At 46.4% G+C, this 19,587-nt stretch overlaps 1 protein-coding gene across 8 annotated transcripts in view; it reads right to left on the bottom strand.

Moving 5' to 3' along the window:
* SEPTIN6 (septin 6) overlaps positions 1-19,587 on the bottom strand; it is a 72,001-nt gene that overhangs the window by 43,081 nt on the left and 9,333 nt on the right. For all 8 annotated transcript variants that reach the window (XM_081222586.1, XM_081222587.1, XM_081222593.1 and 5 more), the window contains 2 exons: positions 14,750-14,864; positions 6,654-6,849 (listed from right to left, as the gene is read on the bottom strand). In XM_081222586.1, the coding sequence (XP_081078712.1) occupies positions 6,654-6,849; positions 14,750-14,864 (311 nt within the window). The remainder of the gene's footprint in view (positions 1-6,653; positions 6,850-14,749; positions 14,865-19,587) is intronic.

Raw genomic sequence — 19,587 nt, 5'->3', positions numbered from 1 at the left:
CTGGGAAAACTGGACAGCTACATGTAAAAGTAGGAATTTAGAACACTCCCTAACACCATACACAAAAATAAGCTCAAAATGGATTAAAGACCTAAATGTAAGGCCAGACACTATCAAACTCTTAGAGGAAAACATAGGTAGAACACCCTATGACATAAATCACAGCAAGATCCTTTTTGACTCACGTCCCAGAGAAATAGAAATAAAAACAAAAATAAACAAATGGGACCTAATGAAACTTAAAGCTTTTGCACAGCAAAGGAAACCATAAGCAAGATGAAAAGACAACCCTCAGAATAGGAGAAAATATGGGCAAATGGAGCAACTGACAAAAGATTAATCTCCAAAATTTACAAGCAGCTCATGCAGCTCAATATCAAAAAAACAAACAACCCAATCCAAAAATGGGCAGAAGACCTAAATAGACATTTCTCCAAAGAAGATATACAGATTGCCAACAAACACATGAAAGAATGCTCAACATCATTAATCATTAGAGAAATGCATATCAAAACTACAATGAGATATCATCTCACACCGGTCAGAATGGCCGTCATCAAAAAATCTACAAACAATAGGGCTTCCGTGGTGGCGCAGTGGTTGAGAGTCCGCCTGCCGATGCAGGGGACACAGGTTCGTGCCCCGGTCCGGGAAGACCCCACATGCCACGGAGCGGCTGGGCCTGTGAGCCATGGCCGTTGAGCCTGCGCATCCGGAGCCTGTGCTCCGCAATGGGGGGAGTCCACAACGGTGAGAGGCCCGCATACCGCCAAAAAAAAGAAATCTACAAACAATAAATGCTGGAGAGGGTGTGGAGAAAAGGGAACCCTCTTGCACTGTTGGTGATAATGTAAATTGATACAGCCACTATAGAGAACAGTATGGAGGTTCCTTAAAAAACTAAAAATAGAACTACCATACGACCCAGCAATCCCACTCCTGGGCATATACCCTGAGAAAACCATAATTCAAAAAGAATCATGTACCAAAATTCATTGCAGCTCTATTTACAATAGCCAGGACATGGAAGCAACCTAAGTGTCCATCAACAGATGAATGGGTAAAGAAGATGTGGCACATATATACAATGGAATATTACTCAGCCATTAAAAGAAACGGAATTGAGTTATTTGTAGTGAGGTGGATGGACTCAGAGTCTGTCATACAGAGTGAAGTAAGTCAGAAAGAGAAAAATACTGTATGCTAACACGTATATATGGAATCTAAGGAGAAAAAAAGGTCGTGAAGAACCTAGGGGCAAGATGGGTATAAAGACACAGAGCTACTAGAGAATGGACTTGAGGATAGGGGGAGGGGGAAGGGTAAGCTGTGACAAAGTGAGAGAGTGGCATGGACATATATACACTACCAAACGTAAAATAGATAGCTAGTGGGAAGCAGCCGCATAGCACAGGGAGATCAGCTCGGTGCTTTGTGACCACCTAGAGGGGTGGGATAGGGAGGGTGGGAGGGAGGGAGACGAAAGAGGGAAGAGATATGGGAACATATGTATAACTGATTCACTTGGTTATAAAGCAGAAACTAACACACTATTGTAAAGCAATTATACTCCAATAAAGATGTTAAAAAAAAGAGAAGCCTTCTCTAGCCCCAAAGTTATAAAAATATTCTCCTATATTTTTCCTCGTATTTTTAGAAGTTGTTTTTAATCCAACTGGAATCTATTTTTGTGAATGGTGTTTGTGTGGGAGGGTCTCATCTTATGTTTTCCTAACGGATGGCCTGTTTTCCCAGCATTTTCTTTTTTCTTTTTTCTTTTTTTTTTTTGCGGTACGCAGGCGTCTCACTGTTGTAGCCTCTCCCGTTGCAGAGCACAGGCTCTGGACGCGCAGGCTCCACGGCCATGGCTCACGGGCCTAGCTGCTCAGCGGCATGTGGGATCTTCCCGAACCGGGGCACGAACCCATGTCCCCTGCATTGGCAGGCAGACTCTCAACCACTGCACCACCAGCGAAGCCCACATTTTCTTGAATGGTCCATTCTTTCCTTGCTAAGTTCCAAATGCTAAATTCCCATATAAACATGGATTTGATCTTGGACTCTTTTTTCTGTTCAATTGCTCCGTTTGCTATTCTTTTTTTTTTTAATAAATAAATTTATTTATTTATTTATTTATTTTTGGCTGCGTTGGGTCTTCATTGCTGTGCACAGGCTTTCTCTAGTTGTGGCGAGCGGGGGGCTACTCTTCATTGCGGTGCACGGGCTTCTTATCGTGGTGGCTTCTCTTGTTGCGGAGCATGGACTCTAGGTGCACACACTTCAGTAGTTGCGGTATGAGGGCTCAGTAGTTGTGGCTCACGGGCTCTAGAGCGCAGGCCCCAGTAGCTGTGGCACATAGGCTTAGTTGCTCCGTGCCATGTGGTATCTTCTCGGACCAGGGCTTGAATCCCTGTCCCCCGCACTGGCAGGTGGATTCTTAACCACTGTGCAACCAGGGAAGTCCCTCCTTTTGCTATTCTGATGCCTTTACTTCCTTATCTCCCATTCACTCATGGCAATCTAGTTTCTACCCACAATTTCCCTGGAATTACTTTTCCTAAGTGTATTAATGACCTTCATGTTGCCAAACCCAATGAATATTTTTCAGTTTTTATCTTCCTGGACACTATTTATCATTCCCTCCCATATGCTACATAATACAACTCTCCCTTAAATCTTCTACCAATAAGTCACGATCATAACAATATCTTCTGTTTGTTAGTTACCCCGTGCCAGGCACTGTTTAAGCATTTCCTATGCCATACACGTGGAGTATGCCTCACCCATAACCCTCTGGGTAGATATCAGTATTATCACCATCCCCACTTTACAGAAAACTGAGGCATAGAGAATTTAAGTGCCTAGTTGTAGTGTAAGCCCTGACAGTTGTAACTTGCATTTTTGTAAGGCAAGTGTCTGATTTAAGCTTTGATTTTGGAGGCATCCACTTCAAAAAGGCACCTACTTCAAGGACAGCTATCCCGAATAAACACACTGCCAGCCACAGAAAGATAAGGAACCAGCCCTGTCCACCCCGCCACCCCAGGCTTCCTTGTTTTAAAGATATTGGTGGGTTTCTATAACTGACCATTTAGGCCACTTGTTTGTTTCTCTCCCCACGTGTTAAATTCCCGCTCTTATGTTTTACATTCACCAATAAAGAGTGAGCCCGCAAAACCACAGGCCGCCTACCCTCGATCCCTATGAAAGCAGAACCCCAGGCCCAGGTGCTCTCTCTCTCTTTCTCTACCCTCGACCTCGCTGTGTAGCCCCAGGTGTGCCTTGTCCTTTCCAGAACCTGTGAGTAATAAACCCTTTCTTCCCCTTCAAGTTTCCTGACGGTTATTACTGAGGGCGTCTTGCAATCATAATAAGAAGAACCACAAGGGCCGGTCCAGCTGCAACATTGGTTATGGATAGGCTGAGACCAGCACAGAATGCTTGTCCAAGATCCCTGAGCTAATAAGTAGCAAGATGGGATTTGAACCTAGGTCTGTCTGAGACCAAAGCCTACGTTCCTAAGCACACCCCTTTCCAGCCTGTCCTCTGTCTCCCTCTTGAGTTCCTTTTGCTTCAGCAGCTTTCAAATGGTGCCCTTCAAGATATGGCCTTCGTCCTCTTCTCAGTTTTCCCCTGCACCCTGGGTAAAGCAGGGCCTTCTGATACTCTCTTTCAGCGCAGCTGCACTGACCTATCTATGTCCTCATGGCCCGGTCAGAATGGAGAAAACATGGCTTTTTATTACAAATCCCTGGAATTACTCCACTCCTGTTCCCCAGCCCATTTCCCGGAGGCTTCTCATTTTTACTTACGTGAGTTTGTATTATTTGATATAAGCATGTATCACATTTATAATCAGGAAAAACAGTAAGGATATTAAAAATATAAGAGAAGTAGATTAGCCTCTAAGGGGCTCTATCAGTTTGGCCCTCCCAAACCATCATTATGCAGGCGTTTTCCAATGTTAGATATGCCGACTATATGTTACTGAGAACTGTGAAAAATTTAATGGAGGAGATGCTGAGCAATCTGCAGCTGAGATTAATCACTCATATTGTGACCCAAATATCCCCTTTCCCCAGGGTTTAATTTATTCTCCACCAAACAAGATTCACACAATAAGCAGGCCTATACAAAGCAGAGGTGTCCTTCGTCTAGAATTTCAAATGGAAAACAGAATTCAGTTCAATTATTAAGGAGCTAAATATATTTATTCATTATAAGGAAATGAGTATGGCTGTTGTTATTTTAAAGGAGAAATAGAAGAATTTGGGATACAGTTCATCTGAGAAGCAAGGGAATCCTCAAAGGATGAGCACTTTGCTCAAAATGATGAATGACCTTTTCTGCGAAGAGCACCTGTGATAACCATGTGACTTTTAGTTAAATGCATAATTCAAAAAGAGTCATGTACCACAATGTGCACTGCAGCTCTATTTACAACAGCCAGGACATGGAAGCAACCTAAGTGTCCATCGACAGATGAATGGATAAAGAAGATGTGGCACATATATACAATGGAATATTACTCAGCCATAAAAAGAAACGGAATTGAGTTATTTGTAGTGAGGTGGATGGACCTAGAGTCTGTCATACAGAGTGAAGTAAGTCAGAAAGAGAAAAATACTGTATGCTAACACGTATATATGGAATCTAAGGGAAAAAAAAAGGTCGTGAAGAACCTAGGGGCAAGATGGGTATAAAGACACAGAGCTACTAGAGAATGGACTTGAGGATATGGGGAGGGGAAACGGTAAGCTGTGACAAAGTGAGAGAGAGTGGCATGGACATATATACACTACCAAACGTAAAATAGATAGCTAGTGGGAAGCAGCCACATAGCACAGGGAGATCAGCTCGGTGCTTTGTGACCGCCTGGAGGGGTGGGATGGGGAGGGTGGGAGGGAGGGAGACGCAAGAGGGAAGAGATATGCGAACATATGTATATGTATAACTGATTCACTTTGTTATAAAGCAGAAACTAACACACCATTGTAAAGCAATTATACTCCAATAAAGATGTTAAAAAAATGCAGATGGTGCCTGACGCCCTCCCCCTCCCTCAACCCAGCCCTCATCTCATCCTCATCTGAGCCTCACTCCAGCCCTCACTGGCACACCATTCTCAACCACCCACAGTCTCCTCCTACCTCTCTGCTTATTCCAGCTCAGTCTCTTTCCAGGATGTCTTTTCCTCCATCTGCTGACTTAACATCCTCAGGTTTTTATCTTTAGCCCAGCGTTCATCTCACTCGGCTCCAATCCCTGGATGATCTTACGTGTGTCTGTGGCTGGAACGTATCACCTATACCTTGATAACCCAAGTCTGTTTGCAGACCCTCTCCTGACCTCTAACCCTGAATATTCAGCTTCCTACCGATAAAGGTAATCTCTCTCGATGGTCCGCAGGCAGCTCAAACTCAACACTTCCTAAACAGAGCTGATTCTTCTTAAACCTGGTTCTTATGGTAACTCTTACTGAATGCTGCCAACCATCTGTCCACTCTCCAAAGCCAGAAATCCAAGCCTCATTCTAGGTTCTTCTTTTGCCCTCCCAACCCCCAAGCCCTGTTGAGTCTACCTACTCAGTAGTTATCAAATCTGTCTCCTCTTCCCTGTCTCAGCACCTGTGTCACCGCTGGCCTCGATCAAATTGGTTCAACAGTCTCCTATTTGGTCTTCGTGCTCTCCAGCCCATCTCCATACTATCCCAAAGCCCCCTCTTCAAAGGCCAATTCGACTACATCATTCTACTTCATAAAGCTTTTCAGTGGCTCCTTATCTACACATTCTACAAACCCCTCCATGATCTGGTCCCTGCTTACCTCTTCAGGCTCATCTCCCCTCGCTTTTCCCCCAGCTCACGCCAAGCACCGGCCCAGGGGCACAGCAAGTATTGTGGGGCCCTAGATTCACACGATTTGAAGGGCCCTCCAAGAAAGATCAAACAGCACAATGACTAGAAATTAGTTCCAGGGCTTTGGAGGTGCATGTGCAACTGAGGGCCCTGAAACAAGCTTCACTAGCTTCACAGTAACTCTACCCCTGGTCTAGCCAAACAGAGCAAGCTCAGTCCCCTAGAACATGCCACAGTCTTCCACATTCCTTTGCCTCTGTACAAGCAGCTGTCCCTGCCCGGGATGCTGTTCCCAACCTTCCCTTGTCTGTCCAGCAAAATCGTTCACCCTTCAAAGGGCCCCAGCTCAGGGGCACCTCCTCTGTGCAGGCCTCCCTGACCTCCCTGCATGGAGCTGACTGTTCTCTCCTTCATGTTCTCCCTGTAGCTTGTCCTTTACCTCTGTGTACCCTGTCCTTTACAGAGCAGGTCACACTCAAAGGAACTTGTTTGTTTAAGACCAGGTTTCGCCGTGAGTCTTTGCCTCAAGGGCAGAGACAAGGTCATTCCTTTTTAGACTGTCAGTGCACGGCAGTACCTGGCTCAATAAATGTCTGCCGAATGGAATAGAAAAACATCCTGCTTTTGGCAAAGCGTGTGGCGTAGAACACTGAAATAGACAGGGACCCTGGGTGGAGGTGGTGCTAGTGAGCTCTCTGCTGCCTGCCTGCATCATCTGAGAGGTCCAGCGGGACCCCAGTGGTGAGCTCCTCCCCGTGGCCTCCCAGTAGCCTCCCCACCCCACCGCCTCCCTTACCTGTCCTCCTTGTTGATCTGGTCCCCGAAGCCCACTGTGCTAACAATTGTGAGCTTTAGCCACACGTTGCCTTCTTGAAGGTTATATGTATTGGACTGGAGCTGGACACACGGCTGTGTGTGGGTGGCTGGCTCCCCCTCGAACTTGGTGTTGAACAGGGTGTCCATGAGGGTGGACTTGCCCAAACCTGTCTCTCCTGAAAAACAAAATAATGAATTATGATGCATCCACACAATGACCACGCAGCCATTACACATCATGTTTCGGATGCATATTCACTGACATGGGAAAATGTACACGGTAAGACACTAAGTGAAGAGCACATAGAACTACATGGACTATTTGATCTCAGTTAAGTGAAAAAGAGTATAAGGAACTGCACCAACATATTAGCAGTAGTCATCTCAGGACAGTGGAACTGGGGTAATTTTTCTTTTAGTCTTCATATTTTTGTGTTATTTGAAAATTGAGTATGCATTGTTTTTATAGTCAGAAAAAGAAACCGTCTTAAAGGCAGTGATGGCGAGGTAGAGTTATGCCTAGAAAAACACTGGAAGGGCATACAATGTACTCTTACCAACGGTCATGTCTGGGTGGTGGGGTTATGTGCGCTTTTCACTTCTTCCTTTATGCTTTTCTCTATTTTCCAAGTTTTCTACAAGGAACGTGTATAGCTTTCATAATAAAAACTTAAGGGCGGGGCTTCCCTGGTGGCACAGTGGTTGAGAATCCGCCTGCCAATGCAGGGGACACGGGTTCGAGCCCTGGTCCGGGAAGATCCCACATGCCATGGAGCAACTAAGCCCGTGCGCCACAACTACTGAGCCTGTGCTCTAGAGCCCACGAGCCACAACTACTGAACCCACGTGCCACGGCTCCTGAAGCCCGCGTGCCTAGAACCTGTGCTTCGCAGCGAGAGAGGCCACCGCGATGAGTAGCCCCCACTCACCGCAACTGGAGAAAGCCTGTGCACAGCAACCAAGACCCAATGCAGCCAAAAATTAATAAATAAATTAATTAATTTAAAAAAATTAAGGGCTGGGGCTTCCCTGGTGGCGCAGTGGTTGAGAGTCTGCCTGCCGATGCAGGGGACACGAGTTCATGCCCCGGTCTGGGAGGATCCCACGTGCCGCGGAGCAGCTGGGCCCGTGAGACATGGCCGCTGAGGCCCGCGTACCGCAAAAAAAAAAAAAAAAAAAAAAAGGACAGCAGTCCCTCATCAAGTAAGTATCCTCTCCTCTCAGTCCCCACCTCTCCCTGCCAGGCCCAGACTGCACCCGGATATGCGTCCCAGTGGGGAGACCATTTTTAGCTAATGGAGAGGGAATTTAGCAGGCCACAAATTATTCTTCCCTTTAAATTTCAAACAAGCCAGTCAGTTGTTTGTTTAACTAACAGGCTGTGGGATACTAATAAATTAAACCCCTGGAATTTCAAAACCACTGGCGAGTGGGGGAAGGGCTGCGGGGACTGGTAAAGGTTTGTGGAGGTTATTCCTGAGAGACGCAAAGGATGTCAAGTCACTGCCAGGAACCAAGGACTGCGCTTTGAAGACCCGGGCTACCCTGCTGTTCCGCTATCATCACCCCTCTTCTCTTCTCCCTTTCCCCGCTCACAACCCTTGAGATGTGGGAACTGACACATCTTCCCAGTTGGGAATTGGGGGAGTGGGTTTGCCCTGGGCAAATCCTGGCCTGGCAGGTCCCCTCTTGTGACCGACAGCACATATCTGCAGGGCAGTCCAGGGCTAGGGTTCGAGCTGCACAACCCATAACCGCAAATGGTCCATCTCCCCTCCCACCTCTGGGTGTGTCTAGCTTTGCATCTTGCAAACCTCTTTTATCCCGAATAATGAGCTATGAATGCAGGAGGTGCTTTTTAAAATATCTGTCTATGCTGAGAGCTTTCTGTGTGTGCAGGGATCAGTGAGAGAGAGAGAGAGAAAACAAGGAGAACATTCAACTCAGCCTGGTTACCCGGCCCCCCAACCCAACTTCATAGCCAGGTCTGACTAATGTGGTTGATTGCCAGGGTGCAGGGAAATGGTTCCTCACACAGATCGTGCTTCCAGCCAGGGTCTGCTATACCTACTAGCAGCAAAGACTCTCCCAGAAGAGGCCCTTTTCTCCCTCCCTAAAGGAACAGGAAGTATTTGGGTCCCCAGAAAAACCTGGTGAGGTGGGAAGTGGCAGACTTGGCTAAGCAACGGAAGAAATCGCCCCCCTCCCGGCCCAAGGTGCAGGTGCCGCTCCACTGCAAAGGGGCCGGCACCTCTGAGATGGGAACACAGGGTGGCTGCCTCTCCCTAACTCGCCTTCCCTCTGGGCGTTGAAGCTTAAGCTACATTTTCGCCGATCTTTGTACGTGCCTAATACATTGTCCGTATACATCCCCACTTTCAGACCCTCTCTCCGGTCCTGTGAGCTCTTTGCTGAACGCCCCGCAGCTCCTAGATCGTGGCGGGCCCTGACTCCCCAGCACCCAGAGCTGGCTCCCTGACTCCCTGATCCTAAAGCCTTCTCAGAGGACAGGGGATAGGCAACTTCTGCTACTCCCCGGAGAGCCTAGCAAGGGGCTCACACAGAGGCCTCAGGAGCAAGTACCACAGAGGGAAGGGCCCACCCTGTTTGCGCAGCTGTAGAAAGGCAGGCCGGGTGGGCCGGGCCGGGCAGGGCAACGGGGAAAGTGACCACCCGGATGCCTGCCAGTGCAAAAGGGCTGTGGAAATCAGATGCTCAATGATGAGTGTCTGGAAGAAAAGACCCGGCGGGTGTCTAGGGAATTGTGATAAATGCAACATGAGAAGAGGGCAGAAAATCAAGTGTTCTTGTCCCATTGCTATTGAGTGCTCCCGTTCCAGTTTTCCATCAATATGGAGCCTGGGGGCGGGGGGAGGGGTGGGAGCTCTCTCTCAATGGCTGCCACAGACCCAGCCTGAGCCTGGGATGTTGTCCTGGGCCCGGTACTGAGCGGGGGAGGGGAGCCACTCTCGGCTCAACTCAGATCAGGTCAGCAGATTCCACACCCCTGCAGGAAGGTAGGGACTTGGCAATTAGATTCCAGCAGGAAACCTGAGGAGTCCCGAGGTGTCAATTTCTCTCTCCTCCTCCCTCCTCAGAGTGTACAACAGCGGGGTTTCTTAACCCTTTTTAAGTCATCTCCGCCAGCCCAGAGGATTTCCTCTCACTTGACTTAATGTAGACAGGATCCTGGAAACACCAGGTTTTTTAAAAAAGAATTCAATTTAAAACATGGAATATGAAATCTGCTTTTTCAAACTATACTCCCTGGGCTAGTCTGATGTTGACCTCTCTACCGTGAGTTCAAAACCACTGTGACAAAGAAAAGCTTAGCCCTTTTCCTCATCTGCTGTTAACATTTGCATCCTCTGGTACCTTGTGCAATTAAGTCCTTGCAAGTGATGAAATGCAGAGTCCCAGGCAGGTTATCACTAAATGACTGTGACCTAAGCTTAGCCCTTCCCCTTTTCTGGACTCCAGTCTCTTTTTCCATAAAATGAGCAGGTTTGAGTAGTAATAATAACAGCTATTGCTTCTGGAGCACTTACTATGTGGGCACCACTGTAAATACCTTACATATATTTCCTTATTTATTCCCCAAAATAAGGCTGTGTATTAGATACTACTACTATTTGTCCTTAATTTACAGATGGATTAACCAAGCCACTTCCTAGCTATGTGAATGTGCCCCTGCTCTTCAGTCTCTCTGCACGTCACGTTCCTCATCTATAAAATGTGGAGGAAGAAACTGGCCCAGGGTCACAAAAGTAGTATGTGGCAATGCCAGCACTTGACTGCAGGCAGTCTGACACTGGAGCCCACGCATGTTCTAGTGCGTCCCATAGGTGTGATATGTTGTTTCATTCAGTCATTCAACAAATATTTAGAACCTTTAATAGGAGCCAGGCACAGGTTTAGGAGCCGGAGATACAGCAATGATCAGGAGCTAGTCTCTTCCAGCTCCGAATGTTGGAATAAACCAAGAGAAACGTCTCTGCGTTCAACCGGAAGGTGTCCAAAAGGGAACTCTCCGGGAACTCCTGTTGGCCAAGGGAGCCTACGGATGGGGACGAGGTCCTGCCTGGCTCTGTGACCGTGCCCTCTACTTCTTCCTGATCTTGCAGAGACCTGGCAAACAGTGGTGTGCTGGAGCCGGCTCGCCCGGCTTCCTGCAGCTCTTCCCAAGCCCATGTGCAGTGATGTCATGTTGGCAGCTTAAAACCAGCTACGGTGGGAATAATGGCAGCACAAAAATTGGTAAATGCTACAAACCATGGCAACTTTTCTCCTGAGAGTGGGTTGTTTGACGCTGACCAGCACACCACCGCTGGCAGCCTATCTTAGACAGGTGGACGGCTGCCTCTCCCAGAGACGGAGAGATGAAACCATCGCTCCCTGACCCTGAGAGAATGCTAGCTGCCCTTCCCCTCCTCCTGCACTGAGCCTCAATCCTGCTTCTCTTGTATGTTTTTTTTTCCCAAGTTCAACAGAGCCCAGTTGAGCCTGGAATCCTGAGCAGTTTCAAAGTAAATATTAGCATTATGACCCTTTGTGCTTGTCACAGGCATTCTCTGTTGCTGGCACATTCAGAGGGCTGAGTCTCTTTGGGGCTCTTTCCCAGCAGAACGTTTGCACTGCTGACTCTAGTGGTTCCTCCAACGCCTCCTGTACTATATCTAGAATCCTGGGATCCTAGTGATTTCCAAAGCTAAGCTAGTAGACTGGGAGTGGGCTAGCAGATTTTTTAGAACAGGAGGGGGACCTCAGCCCACTCGGTAATTACTGTCAACCATAGCGTCTGTTGAAGAGGAGCCATAATACGCTCACACCTATGTGCCTGGCCCTCTAAAAATAATGATCGTAGGTGTCATCATCAGTGCCCTTATGTATAAATTACGCTCTTGATTCATAAAAATTCTCCCTCTCAATCTCAGCATGCACATGCGCACTTATGCACGGAGGGTATTCACTCCACTAGACTGGGGCCTCTGATCTGCAGCCCAGCACCACAATAAACAAGACTGTGATAAAAATATTCTAGATCTCTGTTAATAACCAAAGCCAGTGTTACCATAATTTTACACTTAAAATGCCCTATCAGAAAAGAAAAGAAAATCTTTTGGGGAAACATATTCTATGCCCAAACAGAACCGTTTTATAATCGTCATTAAGGGAGTAAAGCTGACCGTTATGCACAGGCAGTAGGCATGAAAAGTATGGTCACTGAAGGTCCTGCAAGAGAAACAATCGCCTTCAGCAGCCAAGCTATGGATCCTTCGCCACGTCGGTGATGCTACCCAGTCCCACGGCTGGGCTGAGATCGCAGCCTTAGAGCCACCGTAAGCCGCCTGTGACTTTGGCCCAAATTGTGGGTTCTCAGAGCAATAACGGGCTTGTGAGCCCAGCCAGAGAGGGGGATGCCTGAGTTGCAGGCTTTTTTGGATCAGGGATGGGGAATGCAGTTAACCCAGTCTGGGCGGGTGCTTCCAAGGGGTGCACCTGCACGGCTAAGAGGAGAGCTATTAGCTATTCAGCCGTTTCCTGAAACTTCGTAAGTAGAGAGAGAAAGAGAGGAGGTGACTCCTTGGGTGTGAGGGTCTCCTTTCTACCCCTTCCCCTCTTGGAGGGTCTGTCCTGGGCAGTTGAGCGATTCCATGCCCGCAGGCGCACAGTGAAGCAGTTGCATATGTACGATGCCTGGGTGGATAGGGGTTTACTATTTCTCCCACTTGGGACTTCCCTGGTGGTGCAGTGGTTAAGAATCCGCCTGCCAATGCAGGGGACACAGGTTCCACCCCTGGTCCGGGAAGATCCCACATGCCGCAGAGCAACTAAGCCCGTGTGCCACAGCTACTGAGCCCGCAAGCCACAGCTACTGAGCCTGCAAGCCGCAACTACTGAAGCCTGCACGCCCAGAGCCCGTGCTCCACAACAAGAGAAGCCACTGCAATGAGAAGCCTGCACACTGCGATGAAGAGTAGCTCTCGCTCGCGGCAACTAGAGAAAGCCCGCGCACAGCAACAAAGACCCAAGGCAGCCAAATATAAAAATAAATAATAAATAAATAAATAAATAAATAAATATTTCTCCCACTCACTTTGCCTTGGGCTTGGCTGCCTCTTCCTCCGGGCCCTAGGGGAGCCTGTGGTCCACATGTCCCATTACCCTACACTGCCGCCCTCAGAGAGCCATCCTGACCTATGCGGCCTCCCTCCTACAGCTTTACTAGCCCGCCCAATTGCACTTGGTTTGAGAGGCTCATGAGGGTGGGCCTGTCACTTCACTTCTCATCCCCTCAACTTCAGTGCAGGTCACCCGGAGCTCTGGGAAGAATGCCAAGGGAGTCCAATACGTTTGTGTGGAAGTTTTTCAGTAATCAAATGTTATGTGAAATAAGTTGGCCATCAGCCAAAGATGGGAGAGATCTGGCAGGGCTAATATTGGATGTGATGGCATTTGATCTTGATGTCGATCACCATGACTGCTGTTTATTTTGTATCCCTCTCCTAACAGCACCTCATCTTAACCATGGGTAGACGAGGCTGAAGAATTAACAGCCTAGACCTGGACGCTCAGGCCCATGATATGTAAATCTGTGAAGCACATATTTTCATCTCATAGGTTCCAAAGCTGGTGCGTGAGAGTGAGTCATTTCACTAGTGAGTGCGCCTAGCTGATTGCCTGTCAACCATACTTAGAAGTGGCTTTGTTTTCTCTACTTGTCCTTGAGCGTGTACCTAATTCTCCGACAGAAAACGATCTGAGGAGTGCCAGGGAGGGAGAAGAAAAAACAGAGTCCAAGAAAATGAATAACCTTAGTTACAAAACAGAACTTTAGACTACATTAGGGAGTAGAATATCCAATTCAGTAGTGGTTCACACACTCAGTATGAATGAATTCCCCCTATGCTCTGTATAAAAAGAGGAAAAGACAATTAGCAGACGTGTTTTGAGTGTTCCGACCGGCATGAAAACTGCCATTATTATGGTATTTATAGAATCATTAAGGTTTGGAGGTATGTCACTAAAAATATGCAGGTATGCCTTACTGCACTGTATAGTGAAAATTATACACTGTGATCGTGTTTGCAAATTTGGCATTATTTAAGGTCTAAGGAGAGATTCTCAAAGACTGTCAAGGAACTGCTGTTCCTGAGATTCGTTTGGTTGGTGCTGACGGTTTCCAAAGTGCTTTTGCATTCTCAAGAGATGTCTGTGGCAGCAGTTACCGAAGCAGTGGGAGGGACAAAGGGTCAGGCAGACCTGGGTCCTTGTCATGGCTCTGCCACTTATTCTGTGTTGCCTCAGGTAAGTCCCTCATCCCCCTGAGTTTCTTGGTCTCCGTCTGTTCCATGAGGATATGAATGCCACTGGGTCTGTTCACTTCTCAGAGTCCTAGTAATGACCCAAATTGTTAACATGGGAAAGTGTTTGAGAGATGTAGTGAGTGGTTCCTGGGGGGTAATTCATGCATTCATTTCACATACATTATTGAACTCTCTTTGTGCTGTAATTAGCACAGTAGAGGTGACTAGAGGTGACTAAGACATGGTTCCCACACTTGAGACTAAAGGTCCAGGCACAGATACACTTAAAGGGAATAAAAAGAATCTGGCACACAGCTGTGTGGTCCCTGCACAGAGCTCAAACTGTACCAAGCACAGCAGGGCTGCAGAGGAAACAGACAGACCCAACCCACTGCCCACAGCTGGTAAGCAGGCATCTTTCCACAGCCATTACCTCCCTCCCAATTCTGCCCTGGCTCCTATTTTCTGCAGTCAGAACAAACCTGATAAGAGGAGCTGAGCCAGCCAGCTCCCTTACAGAATTTCCACTGGGTGTCACGCAGCTCAGCTCCCCTCAAGGTACTGCCCCGCATTCTGGTCTGGGCAGGGGAAAATGTAACTACAGCCAGCTGCTCACCAAAACAAGCAAAGGGATAAAAGAAGAGGGGCAGAAACACTCCTGCAAATAGATCAAAATGACACACTATTGAACCTAATAACCTCCAGAGCCACACCCAGCCATTAAGGATCCATATTCTGTAACAGAATTTCCTGCTATGGAAATACTCACCCACACACAGGATGTTGAAGCAGAAGCCCTCGCTGATTGACTTATTCACCAGCTGGTCGGGCAAGCTGTCAAACCCCACATGTCCAGCCAGGGGGACAGTTCGGCAACCTTCACCCTAATTTGGAAGGGGAGGGAGGGGAGAAAATGAAAATGTGCTTAAAAGCAACCTGGGTCTCACTTCCCCATCCAAATGCTCTCTGTGCTAGGAATTAACACCCACTGGGGCCCATCTCCCCTTAGCTAGTCCCTGATCCAAAGCAAAATGACCCATTCGCTTAGAAATCATGGATTCTTGGGTACAGTCGTCCTTGAGGCTCCATAATGAACATCACATAGTTCCAGACACAGCAAACTACAGAGGGGGCTCGTAAGGGGTGGGAGGGCAGGGGGGCAGGGAGTGAGAAGGTTCCCAGCCTTGGGTTCATTCTCCTCACAGAGACTCAGTTTCCTTTCACATCTGTCAAATGAGATAATATTACCTTACAAGTGATTGGGAGACTTAAATATGCCAACACACGTAACGAGCTTAGTACAATGCCTGGAATACGTATAAGTGTTCAGTAAATATGACAAAGGGACTTCAAAAAGCAATTTCTCTTCTCGGGACTTCCCTGGTGGTCCAGTGGGTAAGACTCCTCGCTCCCAATGTGCAGGGGGCCCAGGTTCGATCCCTTGTCAGGGAACTAGATCCCGCACGCATGCCGCAACTAAGTATCCCTCATGCCCGTGACTGCCATCTGGCAAGATTGTTACCCTCACATATCTCACCCCACACCCTCCAGTGGAGTAGTCTCAACAGACAACCATATGCCATCATTCAGTCCTGGTTGGTATATTCTGGGCCCCAGAGGGGTACCTGAAGACAGCTGGGTTTCATGAGTGGCCTGCACCACTCAGGGCTACATTCACCCTCTTTTGCTTTCCCTCACCATTTTCTCCACCTTTTTATCAAAGCAATCAAAAAAAATGTAAGGGGCTTCCCTGGTGGCGCAGTGGTTAAGAATCCGCCTGCCAATGCAGGGCACACGGGTTCGATCCCTGGTCCGGTAAGATCCCACATGCCGTGGAACAACTAAGCCCATGCGCCACAACTACTGACCCTGAGCTCTAGAGCCCGCGAGCCACAACTACTGAAGCCCGCATGCCTAGAGCCCATGCTCCGCAACAAGGGAAGCCATGCAATAAGAAGCCCACGCACCGCAATGAAGAGTAGCCCCTGCTCACAGCAACTAGAGAAAGCCTGCATGCAGCAACAAAGAGCCAACACAGCCAAAAATTAATTAATTATTTTTTTTAAAAAAAAAAGATGTAAGTTTCCCACTTTTCATTCTTGGTCCTCAAGACTGCAGGGGAGACAGAAGGCTAAGAGCCAATATGCTTTCTTGATGGCGCCTCCTACTTAACAGGCATTGGAAACTGGGAGGGACTCAGAGTTGAGGTTTCCTGAGCCATATATCATCACCCCCGGCTGCCTCTTCCTGTGTCCAAATTCAGCACCATGAAACTTCAAGTGCTCCAGGGTGTCTGGTGCAAGTGCCAAAAGATGAGGAAAGGGAATTTTCAAACGGAAGACAGTGAAGGGCAGTGGGGAGAACTCCACATCTTATTCTTAAAGATTTATTTCATTGTCAAGCCTCACCCAAGCACCTCCCACGTGCCCACAGTTATCTCCCACCTAGCCCAGTGCTGTGAGAGCCCTAAATAGCAGAAGAAAGAGTATGGCCTTTATTCCCTAGGCAATGGGGTTTGAAAGGGGCATTTTGAGTGTTTGGAGCAGGGAGGGCCATGACACAAGTAGTCTTTTCAAAAGATCATTCCAGCTGCAGGGCGCTTGATCGATGGGAGGAGAGAGGGAGAAGGGGCAGGAAGACGTATTAGGAGAGGATTCCAATAATGCTGAACTGGCAGAGTGACAGCCAGGCACTGTGACGATAAATGCTGCTTGAAGTGAACTGATCTGACTTGGGACTCAGGAGGGAGGAACAAATTTGAGAGCCATCCTGAAGAAAGGATGAGACTCGGTGAATGATTGGGCAGAGAGAGTGGGAGCAATCAAAGCTATAAGGCTGCAAGGTCCTACGCCTGGGAGATTGGATTGATGGCACCAAGGGCAGAAAGAGGGAAGCCAGGAAAGGGTGCTTTAGTGGAAAAGTCGAAGATTCTAGTTTTAAATAGCCATTATTTTAAAATTACATTTGTCAGGTTTTTTATAAGAGTAATCCATGTTCACTGTAGAAATTTTAAAACATATAGAAAATTATAAAGAAGAAAATAAAAATCACCCATAATATCACTCTCCAGAGATAATCAGTATTAGTATTTACATGTATTTCCCTACAGTCTACATATAATACTTTTTTCTTTTTTCTTTATTTATTTATTTATTTTTACAAAATAGGGATAATCCTGTATATTCCTTTTCATCACCTGGCTTAATAATCCTGTATATTCCTTTTCATCACCCTAATATAGTATGGATGTTCTCTTGAGTAATTAAGTATACTTCTAAAACATTACTTTTTTGGCCACATAGCATTCCATTGTAGGAATTTACCACATTTTCTCAACCAGTGAAATGTCTTCCACTACTAGACATTTAGCGTGTTTCCAAGTTTTCAACATTATACGTAATAATTCTTGTTCTTACCAGTTTGCATAGTCTCTGATTATTTCCTTAAGCTAAATTCCTAGAATTAAAGCCTGCTGGGTCCAAGGCCACACACATTGGAAAGACTTTGGTACACACTGAGAAATCATTCAACAGAGAATATTACAAATGTCTATTTCTAACGCCAGTATGCGAGAGTGTCTATTTACACATACTTAGACCAGCACTGAGTTTGAGGCTTTTTAACCATTGTGAATTGAATCATTGCAAAATGGCATCATGTAACTTCATATGCATTTTATTAGTGAGAGTGAACTTTTTTTATTGTTCAACTACAGATGTGTATTGTGTCTATGTATATGCGAGTTGCCTATTCATGTCTTTGTCCATTTTCTTAAAATGGGTGCTTGTCTTTCTCTTCTGGATTTGTAAAAGCATTTTCTATACTAAAGAAAACAAGATAGTTTTGATTTTATGGTGACACTAAGTACTTAGCAATATGGGATTGTAGGCTCAGGGAGAATTCAGGACTGAGATATAAATTTAGCAGTGAGAGGTATGAAACTGGATGTGTTCTTCAAGAGACAGTACAGGGAGAAAAGAACTAAGGACTGAATATAAGCAATGCCCACAAGTAAGGAATGCGAAGATGAAGAGAATTCTTCCAAGGGGTTGGGGGATGATCTCAGAAAAGTAAGAGATGACCCAATAGTTTTCTATCACCAGAGGCCAAGATTGAAGTCAGGAAGAATTACAGAGAAACGACCATTGGTCTGGATTTGGTAAAGTCCACTGCTAACTTTTAGAATCCTTTTTTCTTCTGTATCTTTTTACCCGGTGTCCAATACACCTAAGTTAACTGGAAGGTTTGGGGACTAGGGAACATGGAATCTGGGTAATGCGTCTTTCTTGCTAATCAAGATTTAAGCAGCAAACTGTGTCTCAATCCTTGTAGCTGAGAAAGCTTCGAAAATGAATTTGTATATGCAGTTCCTGCCTTAGGAAATCCTGCCTGGCGAGCACCATTCACTCCTGCTTTGATGAATCTTAGAAGATGTCAAGGTCACCGTTATGAACATCAGTCCTCATTGTTCAGAGGTAAATACGTAACGGTGAAAAGGACAGGACACTGGGCTGAATGGACACTGACCCCTGGACAGCCCCTGGAAGTTTCTTCCCTCTTCCCTCTCTAAACCTCCGATAGCTTATCTCTTTCCTCTTTCTCCTTAACGTGGCCTGGTTAATTGAGGTCCTGACTGCTTTGATTGCAGTCAATTGAATGTTCCCTGGATTACAAAGTGCACAAAAGGAGATGGAACTGGCAACTTGGCCCAGGACGTCTGACACTAAAACCTTAAGTTATCATCTTGAGTAGCAGGTGGTGCCATGTTTGACGCTTTGAACTGAGAGGCTAGAAAGGCCACAGCCAGCAAAATGTTAAATGGCCCATCTCCCGTGACCTGCAACCTCCCCTCGGGATCTACTCTACAGAGACTCACATGCCTGTACAAAGGTCCACGTACAGTACAAGGAAACTCATTACAGAATTATTTATAATACTGAAAACCTAGAAGAAAAAAAAACTAAATGTCCGACAGTGGGAAAAATATTGGATTGGCCAAAAAGTTCGTTCGGGTGTTTCATAGGTTGTGACAGAAAAACCAAACAGTTAACTAAATTATGGTACGTGCATATTCTGGTATATTCCGCAGCCATTAAGAAGAATGCAGTAGGTCTAGAAACAGAGTCACAGAGGTAGAAAACAAACTAATGGTTACCAGGGGGTAAGGGTGGGTAGGGATATACTGGGAGACTGGGATGGACATATACACACTACTATATATAAAATAGTTAACTAATAAGACCCTACTGTATAGCACAGGGAACTCTACTCAGTACTCTGTAATGGCCTATATAGGAAAAGAATCTAAAAGAGAGTGGATATATGTGTATGGATAACTGATTCATTTGCTGTACAGCAGAAACTAACACAACATTGTAAATCAACTATACTCCAATAATAATAAAAAAAGAATGCAGTAGTCTATAGGTACTGATCGGAATATCTCTAAGACATATTATAATATAGAAAAAAAGAAACTGTAGAACAATAAGCACAGCATGAGGCCATATATGCAAAAATACCCTCCGCGTGTATTTGCACTTAAATGTATGTGAGAGAAAGGGGACTAAAAAGACACCCACCACACCTAGAACTCAGGGTACCTCA

Source organism: Mesoplodon bidens, assembly GCF_964165515.1.
Source record: "Mesoplodon bidens genome assembly, chromosome: X".
Classification (NCBI taxonomy): domain Eukaryota; kingdom Metazoa; phylum Chordata; class Mammalia; order Artiodactyla; family Ziphiidae; genus Mesoplodon; species Mesoplodon bidens.
Note: the sequence above shows the minus strand (reverse complement) of the source record. Positions and strands in the feature narration are given on the sequence as shown.